Source organism: Symphalangus syndactylus, chromosome 12, assembly GCF_028878055.3.
Source record: "Symphalangus syndactylus isolate Jambi chromosome 12, NHGRI_mSymSyn1-v2.1_pri, whole genome shotgun sequence".
Lineage (NCBI taxonomy): Eukaryota > Metazoa > Chordata > Mammalia > Primates > Hylobatidae > Symphalangus > Symphalangus syndactylus.
In genome coordinates this window covers 39,084,554-39,107,983 of record NC_072441.2, presented here as the reverse complement: position 1 = coordinate 39,107,983, position 23,430 = coordinate 39,084,554, and the positions used below count along the sequence as shown (strand labels likewise).

The following is a 23,430-nucleotide window of genomic DNA, read 5'->3' as shown; positions in this document are numbered from 1 at the left end:
GGAAAGGGATGGGCTGACTTGCAACTTTGTAATGCCCTTTAAAATGTTAGAAGCATCACTGAAAGATAGTACAATATGTTGGGAAACGCCAACATTTAAGGGCCATATGGAGCAAAGCAGGCGGAGAAGAGGCTGACAATGAGAAGCCAGAGAGTTTGGACGACGCGAGTGGTGGGCTATGATCCAAGAGGAGTTTTATCAAAGCTATTCAGAGCTCACTTGAATGAGGTCAAGCAGGAAATGATTTGGTTCTTGGCTTGGGAAGTCCACCACCCCTAGAGGTCTTCCATAACAACCTAGGGAAACACACTGAGAGTAATTTTTATTTGGAAGACGAGATGCAGTGGATCAGGAAAAAATCCTACCCTCTCTGGGCAAGGGCTAAAGTGGAGTGACAGAGAAAAGACAAAATTCTTAGCTCTTCTATGCCTTTAGTAAATGCTATCGAATGCGGGAAGTTTGGCTGGGATCCCTGGCTAAGTACTCTTCTCAGAGCTCCTCAGAACTGAGCAAAAGCAGCCCCCGCCCCTCCTTGGGAACGTGCCGGGCCCGCCTCCAGCCTCAGCCCCTCCGCGGGGGAGCAGGAGCGTGGCGCAACCGCCAGGGGGCGCAGACTGCGGGCTTATTTGTAAGACTTGGGGCGGGGCCACGGGCGGGGCGGACCCTGGGGTGGCTTCCGGTTTCCGGCTTCCGGCGGAGTGCTGGGTAGTCGCTCGCAGCCGTCATGGCAGCGGAGGAGAAGGATCCTCTGAGCTATTTCGCGGCATACGGGAGCAGCAGCTCAGGCTCCTCGGACGAAGAGGATAACATCGAGCCGGAGGAGACGAATCGCAGAACCCCGGATCCGGCGAAGTCGGCGGGCAGCTGTAGGAACAAGGCGGAGAAGCGGCTCCCGGGACCCGACGAGCTGTTTAGGAGCGTGACTCGCCCGGCTTTTCTCTACAATCCGCTCAACAAGCAGATAGACTGGGAGAGGCACGTCGTCAAGGCGCCTGAGGAGGTGAGGTCCCCGACCCCGTTTCCCGGTCTCGGCCCCGGCCTGCGCCCCCTTCCTCCTGAGCCCCCTGCTGGGGACCTGCTGTCCGTTCCCCCACACGCAGTCACCCCCGCGGGATGCCGCACCACCCCCACCCACCTCAAGCCCTGGGAAACCTGGCCCCCTCCCCCAGCCTGGTGGGTGTCAGACCGGACCCGCAGCCCCGCCCCTTGTGAGGAGACCCAAACCTCCGCGCTCGGTGCCCCGACCCCGCGCGGCGAGGACTAACAGTGGTGACTCCCCCGCCCCCCCCGCTGCAGCTTCTCCCTGAGACCCCTTCCCTTTGACGCCGAAGTGCCTGCGGTGTTGCCTCCAAGACAGTGTCTGCTGCAGTCTCCTGAAGGGGTCAACCTTGGCGTAGTATCTCTGAGACTGGATTCTTCTTTGGTAACTAAATGTTATTAGCTTTATTCATATAGGGAACCCTTTGGCTTTTCACTTAACAGTATTGTGATTTTGATGGAAAAATGTGTCTTTCAACCTTAAAGAAAAAAAAAGTCAGCCTGAACGATAAGCGAACGGCAGGGAGTTGCATGTGCCCACGTCCATCGTAGGAACCTCGGTTCGTCACAGTGCTTCTTAATGTGCTTGCTTAACAGCCTCCAAAGGAATTCAAAATATGGAAGTCAAATTATGTACCACCTCCTGAGACCTACACCACTGAGAAGAAGCCTCCGCCTCCAGAGCTTGACATGGCAATAAAATGGTCTAACATATATGAGGACAATGGTGATGATGCTCCACAGAATGCTAAGAAAGCTAGGCTTCTACCAGAAGGGGAGGAGACGTTGGAATCAGGTAAGGAAAGTCAGAATCCGGTGGTGATCTATTTTGATCCCCGTGATGGGCTTAAAAAGAATGAGATATTTAATGAATGAAAATTAAATCTAGCGAATTGGCAAACTAATTTGATGGTCTTTGGATACTTATTGCTCTGCTTTTGAGAAAGATCATATATATTTGGCTTTAACATGAAGTCTCTGATAGCTCAGCTAGTAGTAGTTGCGGCATTTTAGTGAAAGATCATAAATTATTCAGGCTTTAAAATATCTGATATCTCATCCAGTAGTCTGATTTATCATGCCTTATTATTAGAACAACACAAATCAATTCCTGGATTCTTGTGACCGTAGCTACAAAGTACTGAAGGCTTAATTTTCTTTTTTTTTCCTTCTTTTAATTTTTTTTTCTTTTCTTTTTTCTTTTTTTTTTTTTTTTTTTTTGAGACAGCATTTCGCTCTTGTTGCCCAGGCTGGAGTGCAATGGCGCCATCTCGGCTCACTGCAACCTCCACCTCCCAGGTTCAAGCGATTATCCTGCCTCAGCCTCCAAGTAGCTGGGATTACAGGCGCTTGCCACCACGCCGGGCTAATTTTTTTTTTTTTTTTTTTTTTTTTTGTAGAGGTGGGGTTTCATCATGTTGGTCAGGCTGATCTTGAACTCCTGACCTCAGGTGATCCACCTGCCTCGGCCTCCCAAAGTGTTGGGATTACAGGCGTGAGCCACCGCGCCCGGCCGAAGGCTTCATTTTCTATTAAAGCAGTTGTGCTTCAGAGCTAAAATTAGTATGACAAAATGAATGTAACTGAGCATTACTACCTAGTAATAGGAAGATGATGACTGAGTTGTTTTACTTTAGTTCATAATAGCATAATTTCATCTCTTACTTGGACTATCACAGTAATCTTTGCCTACACACTCTTACCCAATCTGTACCATCCTTCACTGCAGCTAATGTTGAGTTTCTAAAAGTCATATCTGATTATGTAACTTGCCTGCTTAAAACCCTTCAACGGGATAGAGTCAAGGCCTTCTATTGATAGGCCCTTTCTCCCTGTCCACAGTCATTTTTAATGGCCCCTTTCTAGCACTTGAAGATCTTGAAATCCAGAACTGAATTGTATGGTTCCCTGCCTTTCAGTATACGTTGCACCTTATTCTGGAGTGTTCTTTCTTATCTCTGGCTAGTAAACTAATTCATCCTTCAAAATCCAAATCAAAAGAAGAAATCTCAGGTATCACCTCTAATAATTATTTGCTCATCTGTACCTTGTTTATGCTAATGCTGTTGATTGCCCTCATCACTTGTATGTGATTTTTTTAAAAGTCTGTCTACTTTATGATGAGTTCCTCAAATAGAAGGATTTGAAATGTTTATGTTTGTATCGAGTACATTGTAAGTATTCAGTAATTGTTGAACTAGTGTTTTGGACCATTATTTTTAAGAAAGAGTATGCCATTTTTGTTAAACAGATTTCTGATCTTCCCACAATACAAGGGCTACTTAGCCCATTTTTAACAGTCACGCAGGGAGTGATGTTTTGTTTTAAGAGAAAGGAGACTGACTGGCAGGAGTTCTTTCTTTAATTTTGAATCTACCTAGCTTTTCCATTACTTCTGACTTCCAATATGTATTAGAAGTCACTAATGAAGGAGCATCTTCAGGAAGTAACATCTTTTTGCAGACCTTAAATGATGTAAACATTTATAATACCTCATATTGTACAATCTTTTTGTTTTCTTTTCTTTTTTTTTTTGAGACGGCGTCTCTGTCGGTCGCCCAGGCTGGAGTGCAGTGGCGCCATCTCGGCTCACTGCAAGCTCCGCCTCCCGGGTTCACGCCATTCTCCCGCCTCAGCCTCCTGAGTAGCTGGGACTGCAGGCGTCCCACTCCCGGCTAATTTTTTTGTATTTTTAGTAGAGACGGGGTTTCACCGTGTTAGCCAGGATGGTCTGGATCTCCTGACCTCGTGATCTGCCCGCCTTGGCCTCCCAGAGTGCTGGGATTACAGGCGTGAGCCACCACGCCCGGCCAATCCTTTTCATAATTAGTAAAAATATATTTGCTTAAATAATCTTTAATTATTACAACACCTTGTGAAATGAGATAGAGAAATGTGGAAGTGATAGCTTACATAACTTGTCCGAGGTCACAAACTAGAAAATGCCAAATTCTAAAATAGGCACTTTCACACAGTTTTCTAATTTATTACTGCCAGCAACCTGATACAGAAGTGCTACATGACTCATTATTCCTGTTTTACAGATGATAAAACAATCTGAGATTAGGGAATTTACCCAAATTCTTTCACGCAGCTAAAGAAGAGGCAGAGTAGTAGGCATTCAAATCCAGACCTTTAAATAGAAATTATGCCTTATTAAACTGGGATTTGGTCTCCTGAGGAATAGCTGTTTCTCAACAGTGAGATATAGCTATTCTTCTGTAGGGAGAATGGCAGTAAAGATACTAGGGTTGATACTCAAACCAGATTTCCATAGGCTGGTGCTCTCACATCTTTGTCATTATATGGAAAAAAACAGGATTATACACCAGGGCAAGCAAGAAAGAATTATCTTTTTTCTAGCTTAGCTTTTGAGTTAAGTTAGAAGGAGTTCCAAATATGTGGCAAATAACACTGCTATTCACATAGATAATTTCTGTCTTTTTGATCACATGATGGTCCTTTATTGGAAAACAAATACAGGCAAAATCAAATAACAGACCCACTTTTTAGAAGTGATTTTTGCCATTTCAGATTCCTATATCATAAACCCACTGTAAAATCAATTTGTGTTATAATTTTTTAGCCTTTCTTTTTCATTCATAAAACATGTATCAGAAATTCTACGCTCTTATCCAAATTTTAGATTAGCAAGTTACTTTTTTTGCTTCCCCATTCTGCCCTTTGGCCTTTTATTGCCGGTTAACGTCTTCCAGTTACTTTAGAGGAAGAGCTGGGAAAGGTTCAGAACTCATCATTGGGTCTTGCTGCTTATCAGCACTTCAGGTTTTTTGTTTTTTTTTTTGAGATGGAGTCTCGCTCTGTCGCCCAGGCTGGAGTGCAATGGTGCGATCTCAGCTCACTGCAACCTCCGCCTCCCGGGTTCAAGCGATTCTTCTGCCTCATCCTGCCAAGTAGCTGGGACTACAGGCACACGCCACCACGCCCAGCTAATTTTTGTATTTTTAGTGGAGACGGGGTTTCACTGTGTTGGCCAGGGTGGTCTCGATCTCCTGACCTCGTGATCCGCCCGCTTCAGCCTCTCAAAGTGCTGGGATTACAGGCATGAGCCACCGCACCCTGCCACTTCTGGTTTTAGTGGTTGTAAAATGTAGGTAAGCAAAGCTTAGTTATTAGTTGTAGCTTTATTGACATGTATAATAATTGTAAAAGCATAATTAATATAGTGATTTTTAGTTTACACTTTTTAGAATTTAGAAAGTTTGTATATTGATAAGTTAAACTTACTTGAGTGATTTGAGTTCCATAATAAAAAAATTGTTTCCTTACCAGTACATCTATACTATATGAGACCGAGTAAAAAAGCTCAGTAAAGTTGATAAATGAACATTGCTCAGATTTTTTCCCCTACTCTAGTTTATAAAGCAATGCCTTGTCATGACACTAGATGGCATAGCACTTCTGCTCAAATCACTGATAGCCAGTTACTTTTTAACTTCAGTAGTTTGTGGTTTTGTTATTCAGTTAATTTACTTGTAATAAGTGGCAAATTAAAAGCAAAAATATCTCAATATCATCTTCTAAATGTATGTTAATGCATAGTGAATATTATAGTAAACTTAGTACTTTACATTTTTATATTATCACTACTGAAAATCTCAAAAGAGGAACTTAGTGATAATTAACTCCAGTTAAAAAGCAAAAGGTATTAGCAGGGCATGGTGGTGGGTGCCTGTAATCCCAGCTACTTGGGAGGCTGAGGCAGGAGAATTGCTTGAACCCAGGAGGCGGAGGTTGCAGTCACCCAAGATCATGCAACTACACTCCAGCCTAGGTGACAAGAGTGAAACTCCGTCTCAAAAAAAAAAAAAAAAAAAAAAAAATCAGTTTATCCAAGGCAGTATATCAGAAAGAAAGAAGCAATAGAGAACTAGTATTGTTCTTGTATGCGTTAGACTTTACATAATATTAGTTGTCCTGATGTCAGTGTTACTGCTTTCAATTAATTCTTCTACTTTCCCAGAATAGCATCTATATTGCTTTTAATTTTGAGGGTTTTAAAAAAAAATGCAGTGTATGTCAAATGTACAGTTTAGTACCAAGCCAGTAGATGTCAGTATGATGCCTTAAGTCTTCTTTAATTAAAGATATTTTTTTAAATTAAAAAAAAAAGCAAAAGGTGCCGGGTGCAGTGGCTCACGCCTGTAATCCCAGCACTTTGGGAGGCCGAGGTGGGTGGATCACGAGGTCAGGAGATCAAGACCATCCTGGCTAACATTGTGAAACCCTGTCTCTACTAAAAATACAAAAAATTAGCTAGGTGTGATGGCAGGCACCTATAGTCCCAGCTGCTTGGGAGGCTGAGGCAGGAGAATGGCGTGAACCCGGGAGGTGGAGCTTACAGTGAGCGGAGATGGCACCACTGCCCTCCAGCCTGGGCAACAGAGCAAGACTCCATCTCAAAAAAAAAAAAAAAAAGCAAAAGGTTTGGCTTGTTTGGGTGATATACCATGTTATTTGGTTTGTAGAGCCAGTATTTTTGTGTGAACATGATGAACTACTGACTAAAACTTTGATTTGTAAATTCCTGGGGTGAGTTGATCTGAATTGTATTTTATTCCACTGCCTACATAAATCCATAGTGCTCTGTGAATAATGTGAATAACATCACCGTGCTGTGCTTGAAGGGGAGTGAAGATGAATGGTATTGATTGTTATCTGCATCAGTAAATGAGATATTCTGATTATGGTACAGTTAGCAGAAGGGAATTGAAGGCTTGAGATTTTAATATTTCCTTCAAGGAATTTATGATCTGATGTCAGTGGTTCCCCATAGTTTTTAATATGAAGGCTTCTTTCAATATCGAGATATTTTATAGATCTCCACAGGATAACCTGTTGAACTTTTTGAGTATCTGTTGATCAAGAAAATAAAGTCAAAAGCTACAATTAATTAGTAATGTGCTCAAAATAAATTTGTATTTTATAAATCGTAACATCTTTTCCATGTTACTCTGTCTATACGGGGTTCTTAATACCACACGTTTGCTTAGGGAGATGGAATTAGCAACTAGTCTGTGCTACCCTGTATTTTTTTTTTTTAACCATGTAGTTGGATTTTTTAAAATAGAATAAAAGAGTTCACTTTTTCAGGTTTGACAACATTTTTATGAATTGGAAATTTTCTGTGGCTACAGATACTATTAACATTTTGGAAAGGTGTAAAGAACATTGTTTTAATGTACGGCTCTTCTCTAACCTCCCTCCCCTCTCCAAATTCTCCATGATGTGAAGTAGGAAGATATGTATTTTTCTGTTGCCATTAGAATGTTCTGGCCATCCTAGGAATGGGGACGGGGAGGGCGGGGGTGGGAATTAGAACTTACTAGAATAAAATTCCAAATAGAGGTTTGGGGAAACCTACTTGTGAGTGCTTTTTAACCTCAAAATAAGGATTTGGGGTGGGTGGAGAAGGTGATGGGGAAGAAGAAGTTGTTTTTGGAGGAGAGAAAGCAGATTGAAAGGAAAAGGACAACTGATAGCCACTTAAATAATGTCATCATTAGATTGATACCTATTTTTTGTAAAAAGAAAACAATATGCTCCATTCTTACAAAGCATTGATTGTATTTGAATATGCACAATGTAAATACTATCATGCAGTGGTGTCCAAGGGAGATAATACAGTCATGAGTTCTTAGTTTCTGTTACTGGTTGAGCCAATAAAGCCCCTTCGTCATCCTTTTCTGCTTATCACTAGCGACAGAAACTAAAAACTATGGCTTCAGGCTGCTAAAAGCCTAAAACAAAACAGAACAACAACAACAACAAATAAGGCAGGTTGGACAAGCTTGCTGAGTATTTGGGAGCCTTTTTCAAAAGTCTAATTTGGGGGAAGTAAAGTCACTTATTTTAAGCTACCTTAATATAACACCTGAAGAGTCACTTTGTGAATTTTGTATGGCTGCAATTGAAAAAAAAAATTGCTCACTTTCACTTGCATTTAAAAATCAGAGCTCTAAAAGTTAATTCTTGTTTTTTATTGGGAAACTCTGAGAGAAACATTAGTTGATGAGGGTAACAATTTTGGTATAAAGCCAGTGAAATTTTAATGCTTAACATGTTGGGTTTTTTAAAATTACTGATTGAAACTCTTTTTTTCTATTTAAAGATGATGAAAAAGATGAGCATACTTCTAAAAAGCGCAAAGTAGAGCCAGGAGAACCAGCAAAGAAGAAAAAGTAGAAACAAATGACCAGAATTTCTATACTGCTAAACTTGTTGAAATGTTTCTTTGGACAGATTAAGTTGATAATTGTGCGTTATTATGCCACATATCTATGAAAGTGCATACGTTAATGAACTAATAAGTATTGCCTCAAGAACTTTCCACTATAGAATTTTTTATTTAAAACATGTATGTATTTAAAACTCAACTGGTGACTTGTGATTGTGAAATTGATAACACTTGGATGCATTCTTGCTCTCACAGAATTGGTGACATGCTTTGAGAGTTTTGTCACATGTTGACATGCCAATGTTCTATAAACCTTTTATAAAGGAATATATTTTTAAAGTAAATATATTGTAATGTACTGTGAACTTGTAGGGTGCTTTTCAACAGTCTTTGTACAGTGTAAATAGATCATGGAAATAAAATTACTTATTCAATATTACTATTACTGTATAACATTAACATTTGAATGTTTGTCTGTGACAGGTACCCTATTTGTCTTGTGACATTTTAAGTTGTAATAAGAAGTATTACCATTTAAAGAGTGCCTCCTGTGTTCCAGGTGCTTTGTGCATATATTTTCTCTGATCCTTAAACAACCTAGCAAGGTATTATTAGTATTCTCATTTTATAATAAAGAGTGCTTGAGTAGCTTGTCTAATGTTACACAGCTAGTGAGTGATTCATTTGGAATTTAACTTGGGACACTTGAACTTCAAAATCATCACATTAAACCACCTGTCCACCAGTCAAAATTTAGTCATCTTTCAAGAATGACATCAGTTGTCATCTCTTCCAGGTACTTTTCTGTTGTCCCTGGAGATCTGTTAGTGGAGATCTTTTCCTTTCCCGATTGTATGACTGTACTTGTCATCTATGCTTTATGGTTATTCATTAATTTGTTTATTAAATTGTACGTTTACAGGACATTCAGTTAAATTTGAATTTCAGATAAATAATGTTTTAGTATATTTAATATTCAGGACATATACAAAAAATTTATCTGAAATTCAAATTTAACTGAACATCTTTTATCTGGTAACCCTACTTCTACGTGTTTTCTCTACCCAGCTTCTATTTTAATGCTCTGCATACAGTAATAATAAAATGAACAAGAAGTAGTTGGGAAGATGTGATCTTTGAATTCCAAAATGCAGTTATTTGTAGCATTTTGAACCATAAAAAGGTTACACTCTGCATCAATCTTTCTATGAATCTCAAGCCCTTAAGAGATAAGAATTACAGAACAGTGCACAGTGTATAAGAACAAGACAGCCAAGCATGGTGGCTTATGCTTGTAATCCCAGCACTTTGGGAGGCCAAGGTGGGAGGATAGCTTGAGGTCAAGAGTTGGAGACCAGCCTAGACAACATGACAAGACCCCATCTCTACAAAAAATAATTTAGAAAGAAAAAGACATAATCTGAGTTTTTTTTTTAATCTGTTTTTCCCCATTGTGGAAGATAAAATTTGAATAATTATGCGAGATTTGTTTACTTAGGCATGTGCATCAAGTAGATTAAAATTATAAAAGTCATTAAGAGTGATTGCACCAGCCATGGTGCTTTGTGGAATGAAGGTGCATAACAGCATGATGGCTTCCAGTATATCTCAAGTTTAGAAAAAACAATTCTATAGCTGCCCATTCTCTAGGTTTGCAAATATATGAATCCCAAAATTGAAGTAATTGCTAAAGCAAGAATTTTTTTTTAAGATTGTAGTCTCTGTAATGAATTTGGAAATCTGTGGTATCATATACTAAGGAGTGGCATCAAGTGATAAAGCAAGACCATAGTATGACATGACACCAAACACAACCAAATCAAGTTATATTTGTGAAGTGATTCCCAAGCTCTGGAGAAATCTAAAATTTGGATGCATGTGTTGGTGGAGCAAATATCTCAGAAGTTACTGAAACATTGCAAGGTTCTTAAGTTAGCATGAAAGCAAACTTTTTTCTCTCTTTCCTAGGAGATGTGCAGAGTATGTTTTATGAGGAGGAAGACAGGACTTAGGAGGGAAGAGGCTAAATATTTTGGAGCAAGTCTGACTCAGCCATTTGTATCTCCTGGTTGGAAAATGGACTGTCATATCACTCTACATTCATCATCACATTAGAGAATAGATTATTTTCCCCTTTAGAGATGTCCTGGGAATGTGTTTGCACAAGTGTCCATGTGGGTACTGAGGTGAAGTTTGGTTGAGCTAGTGGAAATCTAGTGGGGAAAAGTCTTAAAAATCCATATGCGTAAGAAGTATCTTTCCAAGTATCTGACCAAGTATCTTTGATTTTAGAGAATCGAGTCACTTGATACTTCTGATTGTTTCCTCTACTTTAAAGAAGTTAAGCTTGGGCAATATGTTGAGATCCTGATCTGGTTTGGCTGTGTTCCCAACCAAATCTCACTTAAATTGTAATTCCCACAATTCCCATGTGTCATGGGTGGTGACTGAATCATGGAGGTGGGTCTTTCCCTTGCTGTTCTTATGATAGTGAATGAGTCTTACGAGATCTGATGGTTTTAAAAACCATCAGTGCAGGGAGTTGCCCTGCACAAGCTCTCTTTGCCTGCTGCCCTCCGCATAAGATGTGTCTTGCTCCTCCTTGCCTTCTGCCATGATTGTGAGGCTTCCCTAGCCATGTGGAACTGTAAGTCCAATTAAACCTGTTTCTTTTGCAAATTGCCCAGTCTCTGGTATGTCTTTATCAGCAGCATGAAAATGGACTAATACAGTTAATTGGTACCAGTAGAGTGGGGTACTGCTGAAAAGATACCCAAAAACATGGAAGTGACTTTGGAACTGAGTACAAGGCAGAGGTTGGAACGTTTGGAGGGCTCAGAAGAAGACAGGAAAATGTGGGAAAGTTTGGAACTCCCTAGAGACTTGTTTAATGGCTTTGACCAAAATGCTGATAATGATATGAGCAATGAAATCCAGGCTGAGGGGGTCTCAGATGGAGATGAGGAACTTGTTGGGAACTAGAGGAAAGGTCACTCTTGATATGTTTTAGCAAAGAGACTAGTGGCATTTTGCCCATCCTAGAGATTTGTGGAACTTTGAACTTGAGAGAGATAATTTAGGGTATTTGGTGGAAGAAATTTTTAAGCAGCAAAGCATTCAAGAGGTGACTTGGATGCTGTTAAACGCATTCGGTTTTATAAGGGAAGCAGAGCATGAAAGTTTAGAAAATTTGCAGCCTGACAATACGATAGAAAAGAAAATCCCATTTTCTGAGAAGAAATTTAACCTGGCTGCAGAAATTTGCTTAAGTAATAAAGAGCCAAATGCTAATCCCCAAGACAATGGGGAAAATGTCTCCAGGGCAGGTTAGAGGTCTTCACAGCAGCCCCTCCCATCACAGGCCCAGAGGCCTAGGAGGAAAAAGTGGTTTCATGGGCCGGACCCAGGATTCCTGTGCTGTGTGCAGCCTAGGGACTTGGTGCCCTGTGTCCCAGCCAATCCAGCCATGGCTGAAAGGAGCCAACGTAGAGCTCAGGCCATGGCTTCAGAGCATGCAAGCCCCAAGCCTTGACTATGACTGCTAAATGTTGCAAGTAAGCTGAATTCCTCACCCCTGGCTTAGGGTTGATTCTCATTTGTCTTGGTATAATGCTATCCCCTCATCCAGAGGCTTGTGTTTTCAGTTATATGGGCCAATATTCTTATTAACAATGCAAACAAGTTTGAATTGGGTTTTCTGTCATTTTTCCACTAAAACCATCAATTAATGCAAAACTGATTTTACTCCTTTGGTTTCTTCCAGGGCTCCATGCTATTCTGGTTCTATTTTCTCTGGTTCCTTCTCTTCCAACTGCCCCTGGTTGCCAGTGTAGTCTACATTGTTATTCTTCTCATTCTCTACCCTTGTTCTTGAAGATTTCAGCCAAGTTCATGACTACCACAATCAGTAACACTTTGATGATCCCCTATACTGTATGGCTTGCCAGAGTGCTCTTATAAAACCTAGATTTGTGTATCCAATTGTACATCTCCACTTGGTTCTTAAAGGTCCCTCCCATACTGTATGTCCAAACACATTGTGTCAAAGGTCACACCATGTACCATATTTTGTTTCTGATTGATGGCATCACCATAAACCCAGAAACCTGCCCTACCTCACTTCCCATCACATAGGTATGGTCAGTAAATCCCGTGGTTTCTACTCCCTCATTCCCATGTGCCTCTATTTTTTCTGTCTCTTTTTTAAAATCTTTGCTTTTGGATGGAGGCAACATATGTCACATGCCTCTTAATCTAGCTCTAATGAATCATTTACAATTCCCCAGATAGGCTATTTAGTTTCATAGTTCTGTGCCTTCACTCACACCATTTGCTTGACCTGGCCCTTTTTTGTCTTCCTTGTGAACTCCATATTTTCTCCAAGAACCAGTTCAAATAGTCCCTCTTTAATGCACTTTGTTTTATTTATCTCCATATCCACCTCTACATTGCTTTCCCTCATACTTGGCACTAAATGAATAGCCAACATTTATTGAATGCTTGCTATGTGCCAGGCATTTTTCTAGGTGGTTTACATGTATTGACTCATTCAGTTTGATGAGTTAGGTGCTATTACTAACCCTACTTTTCAGGGGAGAGAACAGGTACAGAGAGGTTACATAATTTGTTCAAGGCACTGGAGCTGGGAAACCCAGGCATTCTGGCTCCAGGGCCAGTAATTAAGCTGGAGGAGGAGGAATGACTGCATTAACCAATAGATTGGCTTAGTTCTTTGTGTGTGTTTGATTCAAAGAATGTGTTATCCTTAGAAGGCACTCAGAATACAAATATTTGGAGAATTAATGGATCCAAAATCATTTCACTAAACCGACGAGCAGCATTGGTTAAACACACCAGAAACATCTTTTACATGGATTAAAGTCAATATGCAAATGTTTTTAGGAAGATTAATACATATTTTAAGGACTTAGTAACTTATTACGTGTTTCGAGTATCTGTAATTGAAAGCCTTAAAAGATAGTAATAGGGCTGAGAATATTACTCCCTCCCCAAAAAAAATATTTTTTAGCTTTTCAGTTTCTTTAAAAAATTTTTGTTGCCTGTAAAGAACAGTTTTTCAAAGTCTACATTTTTTAAAGCAAAATGAGCTTTAAGCCACAAGTTTTGCCTCAAATTTCACTGGCTTTCCTCTAACATTTCATTTTATGGCTTGAGTTTAGAATCATAGCACCTGGCATGGAAAGGCCTCCAGAGGTCCTCCAGTACAGCCAGCCCCAAACAGTCATGTCTTCAGCGTGATCTTTGTCTCGCTTTTCTAGGCCCACAGACAAGCCCACGAAATGACAGGTTTACAGCCTGGATTTGAAGAGTCATTTCCTGTGTGTCTGTAATATTTTGGTATGCAGGGTCTGGAACTCCTCTTTCTTTCCCTTGTTTACCATTTTCTGAAAGGAAGAAACAGAGGATTTGGTGCATGGCATTGAGGTAAAAGTGTAGCCCTTTTCCTGGTATAATTACCTGTCTCTGTTTCTAAATGGGACCCAGATCCTAGCAACCTTCCCTGGCATGGCATGCTAGGAAGTTTGCATTCACATTTTAAATTTAGAATTCCTGAGGGAAACTGCAGTGAACTAACAGAGCAATCACTTCCAACTGAGGAGGTGACTTATCTGCCAGCAAAGCTCCAAACAAGCCAACTCAGAAATCACTCCTCCAAGGCCTTCCCCCAACACCCCCAGTCTAGGGGCATTTTAAGAGCCTGCTGCTAGTTTTCAGTTTGGAGACAGATACCGATACACATACATACACCCTGAGGTGTTCCATAACGGTCAATAGGATCTTTCCCTCCTTTTTAAGGCTGTTCTCTGCCTTGAGGCCTTCCCTTCCAATCCTGTCCTTAACTACAAAAAAGTGGCCTAAAACTTAAAGTATAATAATAATAAAATAAAATAAAGCCTTAGCAGTAAAATGTCTTCCATAACATCTGGAATCCATATGTCAAATGTTTAAGGCATAAGGTCTTTTTTCTTTTCTTTTTATTTTGCCTTAATTATTTGAGCTCCATATCCCCCACCCCAGCCTCTTTTCATACCAAACTAATTAGGGCAATTATCTGAGCCATCCGTGGCTACAGATCAGTTAAGCCCTGTTATTGAGGTTAACAAATGAGAGGGTTAATTTTTCTTGACCGCTCCATAGTTGGGGAAGAAAGATAATAAGCCCTTATATTTGTCAGGTGCTTTTGAGTTTTCAAACTCTCTATTCTCTACCCCAAGCTGCCACCCGGGAAAAGGGCTTACTTTGGGGTTCCCGACTGTCTGGAACCCTGAGGTAAATGATTTAATTCTTAATGAAGCACTGGAATTTGCTGCTATACATGAAAGAGGCCCCTCCAGCTTTGCTGTTCAATATGTAAAAAAGATTTTGATGCTATTTTAAAGAAACAGGATTGCCATTTCTTTAATGCCTCTGGCACCAACTTGGAAATGTTTACTTAAAATCTTAGTAAAGTGGCTTTTTCTAGGTAATAGGACAATGTCTTGTGTGTTTCTAACTTACTTTGAAGTTGCTGAATTCATCCAATTGTTCTGGCTAATTATGAACTGCTTAGGTTTTTCCATTATTTTTCCACTTTTGTTTCATTGCAACAGTAAGAAGACTATCCTATGTCAGTCTTGCTGGGCAGCAAACCAGTCCCTAATTTAATCTTTTGCCCTGGAGGTTTATTTTAGATCATGCAGCCTAGCATTGAATGTTTTTTTAAGCCCAGGAGAGTAGGTGGAGGAGGATTAGGGTTTCTTAGCATTACCATGATTTCAACTAGCTTTTCCAAGAGGGATTTGTGAAAATTTGATAAACAATGATGGAGAACAGCTTTTCAATTGCCTCACAGAAATACCAACAGTAAGCCATATGTCATAGAAGCACAGAAAAAAAAAAAAAAACTCTACATGGTTTTATTACTACAAATATACTTAGCCTTTTCAAGGACAGGAACAATGTTTACAACAAAAACACAATAAGAATTCGTTCTACTTAAGTTACATTGTTTTAATTCTCATACATTAATGTTATATAGTTAGATATAAATTATTTGTAAAAGTAATACTCATTAAAATTTTTTCTGATTATGAAGATGAGACATTCTTACTATAGAAGTTCTGGAAGAAAAAGAAATTTAAAAATATAAATCATTATTAGTAGAGAAATCCACTGTTAACATGTTAATAGTATTTTCTTACAGTGTTTTTTTCTATGCGCATATATATATATTCTAAATGATATAGATAAGAATTAAGAATTCTTGGCCAGGAGCGGTGGCTTATGCCTGCAATCCCGGCACTTTGGGAGGCCGAGGTGGGCAGATCACGAGGTCAGGAGATCAAGACCATCCTGGCCAACATGGTGAAACCCTGTCTCTATCAAAATACAAAAAATTAGCCGGGCGTGGTGGTGCCCACTCGTAGTCCTAGCTACTCGGGAGGCTGAGGCAGGGGAATTGCTTGAACCCATGGGGTGGAGATTGCAGTGAGCCGAGATTGCGCCACTGCACTCTAGCCTGGCGACAGAGTGAGACTCTGTCTCAAAAAGAAAAAAAAAAGAATTCTTGGCTGGGCATGATGGCTCATGCCTGTAATCCCAACACTTTAGGAGGCCCAGGTGGGCGGATCACCTGAGGTCAGGAGTTCGAGACCAGCCTGGCCAACATGGTGAAACCGCGTCTCTACAAAAGTACAAAAATTAGCCGAGCATGATGGCAGATGCCTTTAATCCCAGCTACATGGGACCATGAGGTGGAAGAATCACTTGAACCTGGGAGACGGAGGTTGCAGTGAGCCGAGATCGTGCCATTTCACTGCAGCCTGGGCAAGAGAGTGAGACTCCACTTCAAAAAAAAAAAATCTTTAAAAACCCAATTTTTGGCCAGCCACAGAGGCTCACACCTGTAATCCTAGTGCTTGAGAGGTTGAGGCAAGAAGATCCCTTGAGGCCAGGAGTTCAAGACCAGCCTGGGCAACATAGTGAGAGCCCATCTCTACAAAAAAATTAAAAAATTAGCCAGGTGTTGGCCAACATAGTGAAACCCCGTCACTACTGAAAATACAAAAAATTAGCCAGGCGTGGTGGTGCATGCCTGTAATCCCAGTTACAAGGGAGGCTGAGGCAGAATAGCTAGAATCAGGGAGTTGGAGGTTGCAGTGAGCCAAGATCACGCCACCGCACTCCAGCCTGGCGACAGAGCAAGACTCCATCACACACACAAAAAATTAGCCAGGTGTTATAGTGCACGCCCAGCTACTTAGAAGTCCCAGCTACTTAGAAGGCCGACGTGAGAGAATCACTTGAGCCTAGGACTTTGAGGGTACAGTGAGCTATGACTGTACCATTGCACTCCAGCTGGGTGACTGTGTTAGGACTTTTTTTCTTGCTATAAAGAAATACCTGGCTGGGCGTGGTGGCTCATGCCTGTAATCCCAGCACTTTGGGAGGCGGAGGCGGGTGGATCACCAGGTCAGGAGATCGAGACAATCCTGGCTGACATGGTGAAACCCCGTCTCTACTAAAAATACAAAAAATTAGCCGGGCATGGTGGCACGTGCCTGTAGTCCCAGCTACTCGGGAGGCTGAGGCAGGAGAATGGCGTGAACCCAGGAGGCAGAGCTTGCAGTGAGCCGAGATCGTGCCACTGCACTCCAGCCTGGGCGACAGAGTGAGACTCCGTCTCAAAAAAAAAAAAAAGAAATACCTGAGATTGGGTAATTTACTAAGAAGAGGTTTAATTGGTTCACAGTTCTTTAGGCTTTACAGGAAGCATGGTGCTGGCATCTGCCTGGCTTTTGGGGAGGCCTGGGGAAGCCCATAATCATGGCAGAAGGCAAAGTGGGAGCAGGCATGTCATATGGCAAGAGCAGGAGCAAGAGAGAGGAGTGGGGGAAGGTGCCACACACTTTTCAACAACCAGATCTCACAATAACTCATTCACTATCATGAGGACAGCACCAAGGGGATGGTGCTAAACGATTCATGAAAAATTCCCCTTCATGATCCAGTCACCTCCCATCAGGCCCCACCTCCAACACTGGGGATTATATTTCAATATGAGATTTGGGGGGACAAATATCCAAACTATATCAGTGACAGAATGAGACTCTGTCTTTCATAATTTTTATGCCTGTTTGACTTTATTTAATCAACCATTTATCCACTGGACATTAAAATGGTTTTCAAATTTTTCACCGCTATAAATAATGTTGAGACAAACATCTTTGTAAATAAGCACTTGGCCATAGTATTTTATTATAAAACTACTTTTTGTGAGTAAGATTTCAAGATGAAGTTGTATGCATTTAAAATTTATCTAGTTGGCTTGACTTCCTGCTTCTAACTTCCTGAGATCATATTTAAACAAGAACTTTCAAAACATGTCTATGTATCTTTGAAGTCTGAATTGTTCAGTCCCTTGCCAGAAGCCAGTTCTTTATAACAGCAATTTGGCATTTCTCATATATCCTCTTTTCAGCTGCTGTCAAAAACCACGTTTCTTTTTAGACTGCTCCAAGAAACTACTCATCAGTGCTCAAATTGAGAACCTACTTATTTTGTCTTCTGCAAAAGGAATTTGTGGCCACAATGCACTAAAGACAAATTTGGAGGTGAAAAGAGAACTGGGACAAAAAATAAAGTAGACTGAGCCTTTTCTCCCTCATTTGTATATTATTGACGAGATTATTGCTATTAGCAGAGATACACCTTAGGTGGAGCTAAAGGCTACTGAAGCATTACTACCCATGGTGGCCCGGCAGGCAGCCCTCTCTGATGCCCAAAAGCAGCTGGCTGGCCTCACCGTGAGGAGTCACTCAGAGCCAACTACAAGGGAACACCTGCTCACCAAAAAAGAAAAGAAGGAAAATGCCTCCTTATCTTGGCTTGTGGAATTGAGGAAATTCCACAACTACAGCTCCCAATAAAGCATTAACCAGAGGGTTAAGCAGACTCCCAAGAGAGGAGCCACCCGGGAGAAGTAACATTATCCTAAGTCTCATCTTGTCGCTTAATCACCATTACATTGTTAGCTCACTGCTGGGCATATTTTATCCTCCTAAGGAGATCAGGGGCTGCTGGAGAGTGCACTGGAGCCTTACATTTCTTCTGGGACTACCTCAGGGACCCAGCACAAAGCAATAAAATTAGAAATTGTTCAATAAGTAACAATTGGCTCAATTGAGCAAATGAACAAACACCATCTTAGAGCAAATGAGTTTTCAGGTCTTTTCCTGCCAGCTTGTTTGTGATGGGGGCACTAAGCAAACCAGCCAAGGAGAAAGAGGCCTAAGACACAGCAGTTTGCCAATGTCTTGATTTCCTTGGGCTGGCCCTGAGGGACGCTAACCAAGGCTGGATTCTGACTCCTGTACCTCAGGTAATCCAACTAATAAAAACCTTCCATTAACCAAGATCCTCCCCTTTTCTCTACTATTAGAAAAAAACAAGTTATGAGAAAACAATAGGGATTTTATCTTAAATAAAATGACTTCTCAGCATTGGCCTTTAACTCGGTATAAATTCAACCCAACCTCCTAAACCTTCTCAGGCAATGTTTCCCAAAATGTGTTCCAGGGAAACTATGGAAGATTCTCTGAGAAAAGGGGTCCACTAAAGTCCAAAATTCTCCCCTCCTAGCGATCCATTAAAAAAAAAAAGAAACGTTTTAAAGGCTTTGAGGAGTCATTAAATAAAGAAGCCTCTTTAGCTTCTTGGTAAAGTGTCCCAGTGTCTCAAACTTGGTAAAATTTGTGGAACGAACTCTGAGACACGCTACTCTCCACCGTGATAATACTCTTCCCTGTGGAATGGCAATGTTCACTTGGGCTTACACTGGTGGGGATGAGAAACTGATCATTGATTATTCAAAGGGTTAGTGTCTTCTGTAAGTGTATTTTCTTTCTTTCTCGCTGTTTTTAGAGACGATGTGTTACTCTGTTGCTCTGTCACCTAGCCTGGAGTTCAGTGGCACCCGTCATGGCTCACTACAGCCTCGAATTTCTGGGCTTAAGTGATCCTACTACCTCAGTCTCCAGAGTAGCCTGGGACTACAGGTGCACCACTACGCCTGCCTAATTGCCTAATTGTTTTTGTTTTTGTTTTTGTTTGTACTGACAGAGTCTTGCTATGTTGCCCAGGCTGATCTTGAACTCCTGGCCTCAAGAGATCCTCCTGTCTTGGTACTCTGGGAAGCCAAGGCAGGAGGATCCCCTGAGGGATCTCTTATAGGCATGAGCCACTGCACCTGGCTATTTTCTAAATTATTTTTCACAATAGTTGAATCAAATATATATTTTTATGAGAAGCGCAAATTAAAACTACTTGTAAATGGTATTTCTTAACAAATGGGGATTAGAAAAATTCCACTTAACAACACACTCTGTTGGTAAGGCTGTGGGAACACAGCATGCCCTTACAATGCGGGTAGGAAGACAAAATAGTCCAACCCATATAGAGAGCAATTTGACAGTATCTACAGAACTTAGAAATATATTGACTCTTTGACCCACCAATCTGACTTCTGGGAATGTATCCTGGAGCTATACGTGTCCATGTAGGATATATGTACTAGTTATTAACTGAAATATTGTTTATAATAGCAAAATACTGGAAGTAATTCAAGTGTCATAGGGGACTGGTTAAATAACTATGGTACAATGGAACATTATGCAGTGGGGAAAATGAGGAAAATAAAAAACTCTCCATATGATTGTGGAAAGATATACAGGATATACAATAAAATGAAATAAGGAAGTTGGAGAAGATATATTTACTTATACTACTCTTTGTGGAAGAAAGGGGAAGATAAGAATATATATTCATACTTACTTGCAATTGTATTAGGAAATACTGTCACCATGTAAGAAACCAATAAAAATATTCATGTATAGAGGGCAGGAGGAGTTTGGGGTAGACACTGACAATGTTAAATTTTAAGCCCTATGCTTCCAGAAAACAGTGAAGGTTAAGAAATTCCCAACCCACTGGGCACGGTGGCTTACACCTGTAATCCCAACACTTTGGGAGACTGAGGCAGGCAGATCACTTGAGGTCAGGAGTTCAAGACCAGCCTGGCCAACATGGTGAAACCCCGTCTCTACTAAAAATACAAAAATTAGCCAGGTGTAGTGGTGGGTGCCTGTAGTTTCAGCTACTTGGGAGGCTGAGGCAGGAGAATTGCTTGAACCCGGGAGGTGGAGGTTGCAGTGAGCCGAGATCGTACCACTGAACTCTAGCCTAGGTGACAGAGAGAGATTCCATCTAAAATAATAATTAAAAAAAAGAAACCTCCAATTCTTTGTGTGCCAGGAATCAGCAAAGAGCACCTGCTGTCTGAGGTAAGATCCAACTCTGTCCTTCTCAGGAATCCCATGAGACCCATGCATGGTGACACCCTTGCTTATCTGTCCCTTGCCTTCTCTTAGAAACATTCCTCGTTGGCCGGGCACGGTGGCTCACACTTGAAATCCCAGCACTTTGGGAGGCCGAGGCGGGCGGATCATGAGGTCAGGAAATCGAGACCACAGTGAAACCCCGCCTCTACTAAAAATACAAAAAATTAGCCGGGCGTGGTGGCGGGCGCCTGTAGTCCCAGCTACTCGGAGAGGCTGAGGCAGGAGAATGGCATGAACCTGGGAGGCAGAGCTTGCAGTGAGCCGAGATTGCGCCACTGCACTCCAGCCTGGGCGACAGAGCAAGACTCCGTCTCAAAAAAAAAAAAAAAAAAAAAAGAAACATTCCTCGTTGATAAACATTCTCACTATCTTACTATTACAGTAGCCAGAATAAAATAATCTCCTTAATTGACCAGTGCATTTTCACAACAGGATTGGGAACAGGGGTGTGTTCCCCTGATACACATCTCTGTGTATATCTTTTAATATCATTTTAATTTCTAAACTATGTGACTGCATCATTTACTTTTAAAAATTTACTTAAAAATACAAAACAAGCAAAATAATTTTCTGATTAATGGCTTAACTGAAAGTTCCATTAACCAGAAAACCTCAGTCCCAGCATCCCCATTAACCATTTCAGGATAAAAGCATGTGCCGCTTTTCAGTGCTCCTTTTCTTTGGAGGGATGAGGTGCTGGCTCACTGACATGCATCAGCCTTTCCCTTCCTCGTAAGTACACTTGTAGTAAGAGGAGGTGGACAGAAAGAAAAAAGAGGGAAAAGACATGAAGCAGTTTTGTTCTCTGGCGTATATTTTTTAACCCCTGGCTGATAAAATTCTCTACTTTCAGCCCATGATACCACCTCCTACCACAAAAACAGAGGAATGTCATATTCTCTTTTCACTATTTATTCCTGCCCTCTGGGGCTTCTTTCTCCTTTCCCCTTCTGTTTTCATTAAGGTTTTGGAAGGCTGAGCCTAGATGTACCTCGTGCATGCTCTCTTCCCGCTTCTTGTTGGCTGGAACTTGGACATGGTGGCCTTGCTTTGATGACAAAGCCCTATGAGGGGGCACAGCAATTTCCTAAAAGAGATCTCAATCCTTGAGTGATCATGAGGAGCAAATCTACCCTGAAGACCTAGACCATTCACACTAAAACTGAGATATAGAGGAAAAAGAAACTTCTTTTCCAGGTGGTACGGCTTAACTTCATCCTAACATAATTTCTCTTGAAGAAAATAGAAAGAGTTGTACTAGATGATCTCTAAGAAGCTTTCTAGTACCAACTTACGTGAATCAAAGCATGATATTGTCACTGTAAAGGGTTAGAGAGGCTTCGAATCATAGCTTTGTTTATAGAGCATGTCACTGGTCACAGCTGTGATACATTTGCTACTCTGTGCCATAGTGGCTAAGACCTGGATCTTGAGTTCAGCCCTCTTGAATTCAATTCCTGCCCCTGTTCCTTACTACCTGTGACCTTGGGCCAATTGCTTAAGCTATCTGAGCCTCACTTCCTTATCTATAACATTCAGATAATACTAGGAATAATTTCTCAACATGAGATAATCCAGGAAAAGTCTTTGACTAATAATAAGTTCTCAATAAATTATAGTTATTTTTATCACTGTCATTGTTATTGTTGATACGACCTTTGTCAAAAACGTAATCCCCAACTGTAATACTCTTTGTATGGACAACTTTTGTCCAATTCTGATTATATGCTTTATATCATCATTTTGGAGAATGACTGGATAAAAAACATCACAACAGATTGAAATCACCATGAAGGATGAGGTGAATAGATGTGACAGATATGTCACTCTTTGCATATATCTGGTTCTCCTCTCTTTCCTGGGAATACTTCCCAGCCCCTTTGCAATAAACCAAGGCCTCATGACCAGTTCTCATGAAGGGACAGTAAGTCAAAGAAACGTAGATGACATCTGGTGCAAAGCATTTCAGAATGGACGTGAATTCTCCCTGATTTTTCTCCCCTTGAAGCCACTGGGAGCCCCCATTCACCTGGGTCCTTGAATGACTGACTGGAGCAGGCCCACCTCCCAACCCCCAGTAATTCAAACTGGACATGTGGAATGAGAAATAAACCTTTGTTGTATTGACATTCAATATATGATCACATTACCTGTCCTTTTCTAATACAATGAGTAATGACTAAGTTACCATAATTCCAGAATATGTAAGCCTTTGAATTGACTTGAAGGACAAAGTACTCACCATCTGTCTATTATGATGGGCCCTTGCTGGAAATTTTCATGACAAAAATCATAATAATAATAGCTAATGTTATATAGGACTTACTATGTGTCAGGTATGTTCTAAGAGCTTTATATGTGTACATTCACTTAATCCTTTTTTAAAAATAAATTTAACTGGGAGACCATTAGGTTGAGATGACTCCAGCACCCTGGGTTGCTACATAAGCAAACCAAAGCCCATGCGAACGGTATAAAAAACCTAAGCTTCGAGGCGGGTGGATTACTTGTGGTCAGGAGTTCGAGATTAGCCTAGCCAATATGGTGAAAACCCATCTCTACTAAAAATACAAAAATTAGCTGAGCATGGTGGTGTGTGCCTGTAATCCCAGCTGCTCCTGAGGCTGATGCAGGAGAATCGCTTGAACCTGGGAGGCAGAGGTTGGAGCGAGCTGAGATCGTTCCACTGCATACCAGCCTAGGTGACAGAGTGAGACTCCATCTCTAAAATAAAAAGCAAAAAAACAAAAAAACAACCTAAGCTTGACCAATCAGAAACCCCTAACTAACCTCTAA

General features: G+C 41.0%; 1 protein-coding gene across 2 annotated transcripts; it reads left to right on the top strand.

Annotated features, from left to right (window-relative positions):
* Positions 1-671: 671 nt before the first annotated feature.
* On the top strand, positions 672-10,915 carry C12H1orf52 (chromosome 12 C1orf52 homolog). Of its 2 annotated transcripts, none has more exons than XM_063624240.1 (3): positions 672-1,000; positions 1,636-1,834; positions 8,171-10,915. In XM_063624240.1, the coding sequence occupies exons 1-3, from the start codon at positions 725-727 to the stop codon at positions 8,242-8,244; spliced, it is 549 nt and encodes a 182-aa protein (XP_063480310.1). In that variant the 5' UTR covers positions 672-724; the 3' UTR covers positions 8,245-10,915. The 2 variants fall into 2 exon arrangements, with proteins under 2 accessions (XP_063480310.1, XP_063480311.1); XM_063624241.1 differs by lacking the exon at positions 8,171-10,915 and adding an exon at positions 2,905-8,163 and having other exon boundaries at positions 691-1,000.
* The last annotated feature ends 12,515 nt before the right edge of the window (positions 10,916-23,430 follow it).

What these genes read in the sequence shown, in the direction of transcription:
- C12H1orf52 (XM_063624240.1), top strand. Translation starts at nt 725, where the DNA reads ATGGCAGCGGAGGAGAAGGATCCTCTGAGCTATTTCGCGGCATACGGG. An exon ending in TCGTCAAGGCGCCTGAGGAG is followed by an intron (nt 1,001 to 1,635) that starts GTGAGGTCCCCG and finishes CTTGCTTAACAG; the next exon opens with CCTCCAAAGGAATTCAAAAT. An exon ending in GGAGGAGACGTTGGAATCAG is followed by an intron (nt 1,835 to 8,170) that starts GTAAGGAAAGTC and finishes TTCTATTTAAAG; the next exon opens with ATGATGAAAAAGATGAGCAT.